Source organism: Megascapheus bottae, chromosome 27 (genome assembly GCF_031878675.1).
Source record: "Megascapheus bottae isolate mThoBot1 chromosome 27, mThoBot2.hap1, whole genome shotgun sequence".
In the NCBI taxonomy this organism is placed as follows: Eukaryota; Metazoa; Chordata; class Mammalia; order Rodentia; family Geomyidae; genus Megascapheus; species Megascapheus bottae.
Genome location: NC_143535.1, coordinates 5,309,799 through 5,315,798, shown reverse-complemented (window position 1 = coordinate 5,315,798; position 6,000 = coordinate 5,309,799). Strand labels below are relative to the sequence as shown.

The window sequence follows — 6,000 nt, the reverse complement described above, 5'->3', positions numbered from 1 at the left end:
ACCCTTCCTCCCCGCTCGGCTCTCCCGGGCCGCGCCGGCGCCCCTCCTTCCCGCAATCAAGTCCACGCGGCTGACCCCCCCCCCCCCCGGCTCCCAGCCACGCGCACGAGCTCCCCCCCGCCCCGACGTGCGTGCCCGGGGTCTGCGGGCCACGCCGCGCCGGGGAGGCGGGCGGGGGCGCCGTCCGCCGCCCAGCTCCGGCCTGGGAGCACGCCGAGCCCCGGGGCGGGCGCCGGGGACGGGGGGGGGCACACAGAGCTCGGGCCGGGGCCCCGCTTTATCTCGGGGAGGCGCACACGCCGCGCGCGGCCCTGCCGGCTCGGCGCGCCGGGAGCCGGGCAGCGCTTCCGTGTGGCGAGCCGCACAATAAGGCCGCCGCTCGTCCTCGCGAGGCGAACCCCACTGGCATCCGAGCCCCGGGGCGGAGGAGGAGAAGCCGCCGTCCTCCCGGGCCCGGCCGCCGCGCGGACGAGCGAGCGGCCCGCGGACGCGCGCGGGCGGGCGGGAGGGCGGCCCGGCTCGGCCGCCTGCGCCCGCCCCGCGGCCCGCGCCCCCTCCCCTCCCCCTCTCCCCGGAACCCGCGCTCCGCGCCGGGCTCCTGGGCTTCCTCCCCCCGCCCGCGCCGAGCCGCTCCCGGAGGGCGGGGCGTGCAGTTATCCAGGTTGCGGGGCGGGCGGGCGCGCAGGAGGCGCCGGCCCGGGCCTCGGCATAGAGCAGCCGCGGGCTGGCGGCGGAGGCGGAGGCCGGAGGCCCGTATGCAGATTGCGGGGCGGGCGGGCGCGGCCCGGCGCTCGGCATAGCGGCCCGCGGGGTGCGGGCGGCCGGGCGGCGCCGGGCGGGTTAGGCAGGTTCCGGGGCCCGCGCCCCCCCCTCCGCCTCCCCGCCCCCCTGTGTTGTCGCCTCTCCCTCTCGCTGCTTCACTTCACGGGGCGAACATGGCGCACAGCTGTCGGTGGCGCTTCCCCGCCCGGCCCGGGACCACCGGGGGCGGCGGCGGCGGGGGGCGCCGGGGCCTAGGGGGCGCCCCGCGGCAACGCGTCCCGGCCCTGCTGCTCCCCCCCGGGCCCCCGGCCGGCGGCGGCGGCCCCGGGGCGCCCCCCTCCCCCCCGGCGGTGGCGGCCGCGGCGGCGGCGGCGGCGGCGGCGGCGGCGGCGGCGGCAGCGGCGGCGGCGGCGGCGGGAAGCAGCGGGGCCGGGGTTCCAGGGGGAGCGGCCGCCGCCTCGAGCGCCTCCTCGTCGTCCGCCTCGTCTTCGTCTTCGTCATCGTCCTCAGCCTCTTCAGGGCCGGCCCTGCTCCGGGTGGGCCCGGGCTTCGACGCGGCGCTGCAGGTCTCGGCCGCCATCGGCACCAACCTGCGCCGGTTCCGGGCCGTGTTTGGGGAGAGCGGCGGCGGCGGCGGCAGCGGAGAGGTAAGCGGGGCGAGGCGGCCCCGGGCCCGGGGTCTCGACCCGCGCCGCAGCCCCTCCCCTCCCCCACCGGGCGAGCCGCGTCCCGGGGTCCCGGGCGCTCCCACTCGGGGGTCTCCCCGCGCCATCCCGGGGTGCGGACCCCCGGGACCCCGCCGCCGCCCCGCGGCGCACGCCCTCCCGGCCCGGGGCGCCCGTCCCCGTCCTCCCCGGGAGCCGTCCCCGAGCCCCGCGGCGCAGCCCCCCACGCCGGGGCTTCCCATCCCGGGACCGAACCCCTCCTCCTTTCACAGATTACCTCATCCGAGCGAGCGAGCGAGCGCGCTCCCTCCCTCCTCCCCCTCCCGCTCGAGACCTGATCCCGCCACATCCCCGCCTCCCTCCCCGGGCCGCCCTCCCCGCGGACGGCTTTCGGGGGGCGGCCTCCTCCGGGGCCCCCTCCCACACCTGGCCTCCGAACCCCGCCGGGTCCCCTGCCCCGCGGCCACTCCCCCTTCCCTCCCCTCCACCCCTGCCCCGCCCCGCGCCCACCCCCGGCGGGCAGACCCCCGCCCCCCACACCTTCCCGCCCCACCTGGCCCCCTCCGGCCGCCCTCCCTTCGGAGATAACGGGGCTGTGCGCTCCGCCGCGGCTCCTCCGTCTTCCAGGACCACGGTCCCGGCCTGCCGGCGGCCGGGGCTTGGGCTTCCCCCGCCCGCTTTCCCTCCTTCGGGAGGAAGGATCGATGACATCCCGGAGTCCCCGGTTCCGGGGGCGTGGGGGCTCGGGGACCCCGCTGCGCCCCTCCGCCCCTCCCGCGGCGCCCGGGCGCTCGCAAGTCTCCCCGCCCCGTGCCTTCTCGTCGTTTCCGTATCGATCCACCGTTTCCTAGGCCGGCGCTGGGCCCGGCAGCGGGGGGAAGCCGAGGCGGGTGAGGATTGGAGGAGGGACGCTTTTACTTTAGGTTGGTGGTGATGGCGGCTCGTGGGGCTGGAGAAGGAGGGTGGGGAGCGAGCACGGCCAGCCTCTGGGAACGAGGGGTGTCTGGTTCGTAGGGGCCGGCGCCGTGGGCCTCGGCTGGTGAAGGGGTGAGGATGGGGTGCCTTGGCGAGCGTAGGGACAAGTGGCCCTGGGAAGGGAAGTTGAGTCCGGGTCCAGCCAGTGGCGTGGCGCATTTGTTTTCCATTGGATGCGGGAGGGACAGTTTGAATGGGAGGGGGAGGGGGAGGGGTGCCGGAGGGGAAGAGCAGCTGCTCGGGCCGGGGCGAAGGGCGGGGCAGGGGAGGCCGCTCTGGAGTGCTCTTGATTGAAACAGAGAGGGAGAGATAACCACCGGCGCTTCCTGCGCTCTCCGCCGTTGGTGCGCACAGAACACCCTGGGCAAACCCCTGCTGCCTGCTGTGCCCACACCACCCGAGAGCTCCTCCAGGACCCTGGGAGGAGGGGCGGGCGCACATCTCAGGGACCCCGCCCCTCCTCTCGGGGAGCCCACTTTTTTTTTTTTTAGTTGTTAATCTTCCTGCCTCCTTTTAAAAACTGTTTCTAAGGCAGCCTGATCAGGAGACTGACACAGCCGCCTCTGACAGAGCCCGGAGGACTTGATGGGGGCGTGTTCCTGGCTGTGTAGCTGGCTGCAGCATCCCCTCTTCCTACCTTTCTCTGCTCTCTCTCCACCTCCTTTTCCCAGCCCTCAGAAGGCAGCTGCAGTCAGCAAGGTTGTTTGAGACTATTTGTTGGTTGATCTAGATGATGATGATTATTTTTTTTGAAAGGCCAATTCTGTATTTTTTAAGCTAACAACACAGATCCCAGGTAGTTGGAGAACCAAAGGCCTCACACATGACAAAAAGACTGAGCCGTTCAGGTTACTTGCATGGAGTTGGTGCTTAAATGTGAGTTGATTTTGATTTTGCTTTTTTAAAAGATACGGCAGCAAAAAAAAAAAAAAAAAAAAGAATAGACTTACCATTTCATTCATCTGCTTATGTTCAGAATTGAAACTTTGCCTGGTGATAAGTAGAATTTTATCCCATATGTACGTTTAAAGTATAATAAGAAGTTAGTCTGTTTTGTTTTTAAGGCAATTCTAAAGAAGCATTTTCTTCTTGCTTAGCATGCTTTTGTAGTTTGCTTTCAAGGACCAAGTGTTCACATTCCAAATATTATCATAGTTTAAAAGCAAAGTTTTACATTGATAGTTTCCAATCATAGCTTTTCAAGAGTCTGGTTAGAAGGACTTGGATTCAGGGACCTAATGTCTGGGCACCAGAATAGTTTTATCCGTTGGTCTTTGACAAATCACCTTTTAACTTTTAATCAGGTGTGAACAGTTTCTTATCTGCTGACATTAGAAGATGATTGCTAAGCTAGCCTTTTGTTTTACTTAACATTAGTTTATAGTGTAAAGCTTGTTGAGGAATTATAGTTACTTCAAATAAAATTTTATTGGTAAGAAGGGTATTTTTTTATTGAAAACTTTTGCTTGAACCACTTTGTTATGAGAAGAGTGGTTGACTCTCTGCCTTATGCCTTAAATGTGGCTATTTCTTCTGAACTGGCCTTGAATGAGCTCTTGGTAAGCTTTGATGTGGTAGTTGGAGGCTGTATGGTATGGGTTGATGGTACGTGTTGTTAAGTGGGAAACCAGAATGATGGTAGTTTTAATGTGGACACCAAACATTTGGTTAGACAGTCTTACACAGCAGCGATAAATTTGCAATAGGAAGTTTAGAGATCCCTCTTACTGAATTCTAAGGATTGCTTTTCAAAACTTGCTCATACTCATATATCAAGTCTTATTAGCTAGATTCACAAAGAGATGTTATACGACCCCACATGATTCTATTTTGGTTTGTTTTAAGTGACCAGAAGTTGCCAATGTAACTTCTAAGATTTGGTGACAGAACTGAGTATCACTGATGCCTGTTGGAACTCTTAGCACTGGAGATTTGTTCTCTGTAGCTGTTGGTACCTCACTTCACTTGCACTGAATAATCTCTCTGGTAGCAACTAACATGTCAGATCTTCAGGACCAGATTGTTAGAATGGGATTTTTTTTCTCACATGGAGAAAGGATCTTCCTTCCTTCCTCCCTTCCTCCCTCCCTCCCTTCCTCCCTCCCTCCCTCCCTCCCTCCCTTTCTCCCTCCCTCTCTCCCTCCCTCTCTCTTTCTTTCTTTCTTTCTTTGCCAGTCCTGGGCTTGAACTCAGGGCCTGAGCACTGTCCTTGGGCCTTTTCAAGGCTAGAGCTCTACTAGTTCTTGAGCTACAGCACCACTTCTGGCCTTTTCTGTGTAAATGGTATGGAGGAATCGAACCTGGGTCTTTGTGCCTGCTAGGCAAGCACTCTACTACTAGGCTAAACTCCCAGCCCCTGTCTGGTTTCTTATTTGGACTTTCTGTGTGACAATTAGGAAGCAGAATTGTGTATTTCCTTGTACACTGTAAGAAATCACTGAGGTCCACTTTTGTCTTTCCTCTCCCCTTCTCTTCATAGTGTCAGCAAGCTATCTTCCTAAGGATTGCCTCAGGAATGTCCATAGTGCTGGCCTTCACTGCCTAAATAAGCAGCAGACAGCATCTCTGTTGACTGTTTCATTAGAAGGATCAGAAATAGTTGATCAACTACTAGTCCCTGCATGAATTTCCTAATCCAATTTCATAACCCTTCCATAGCACCACCCCTCAAAATGTTAAAAGCATAGTTTTCTTCCTGATCATAACACTGCAGACCCTAATTAGATATACATTGAAACTCAGTTACAATATTGGTGTGCATTTTTTCATTTGAAGTTTCAGTTGAGTTCATGGTCTGAAGTAGGCTTTGGGGTTGGAATTATAGGATAGTTTCCTAGCTGGAAGGTAGTTGGAGGGTAAATTTTTGGAGGCTCACCAGGCATAGGTATCAAGACAGAGTTGCTCCTTCATTGCCCTCACAACTAATCATGAAGTTGGCAAAAGAAAAATGCAGCAGAAAACCCAGATGGGCTGATGGTAGTTAGTGTGGTCTCTCACCTCACCTCTGTCACTGGCAGGTTAGGACACTTCAGGCAGTTCTCAGGTACCTTACATTTCCCATCTGTAAAAGGAAAAAGGTGCACTCACTCAGCTGTGGATTTTTTGTTTCATTGTCCCATTCCTTTTTTTTTTTTTTTTTTTGCTGCTTGTCCTGGGGCTTGAACTCAGGGCCTGAGCATTGTCCTTGGGCTTCTTCCTTAAGGCTCGCGCTCTACCACTTGAGCCACAGCACCATTTCAATTTCAAACTTTGCTATGTATGTGGTACCAAGGAATCGAACCCAGGTTTCATGCATGCTAGGCAAGCACTCTACCATTAGGCCAAACTCCCAGCCTCATCTCTTCTTGACTGTCTTTCAGGAGCAGTAGTCAGTGAGATTGCTAGTGATTATTAATATCAGATGGTATATTAGTCCGTTATTATTAGGAGAAATTTCAACTCAGGAAATGTTTCATTGTGTAGAAAAGTATAAGAAAGGACTTTGCTAAAGTTGATCAATTTTATAACAAACAATGAAAAGATAAATTTTTATTTCCTTTGAAGTACAAGAGTAAACTTGGGGCCTTTCACTTAAGCCTATCTCTTGAGCCATCTCTCT

The 6,000-nt window shown here is 58.6% G+C and overlaps 1 protein-coding gene across 4 annotated transcripts in view; it reads left to right on the top strand.

The window, feature by feature from the left end:
• The first annotated feature begins 935 nt into the window (after positions 1–935).
• Positions 936–6,000, top strand: part of Kmt2a (lysine methyltransferase 2A) — a 72,775-nt gene continuing 67,710 nt past the window's right edge. For all 4 annotated transcript variants that reach the window (XM_090319400.1, XM_090319398.1, XM_090319399.1 and 1 more), the window contains exon 1: positions 936–1,409. In XM_090319400.1, the coding sequence (XP_090175526.1) occupies positions 936–1,409 (474 nt within the window). The remainder of the gene's footprint in view (positions 1,410–6,000) is intronic.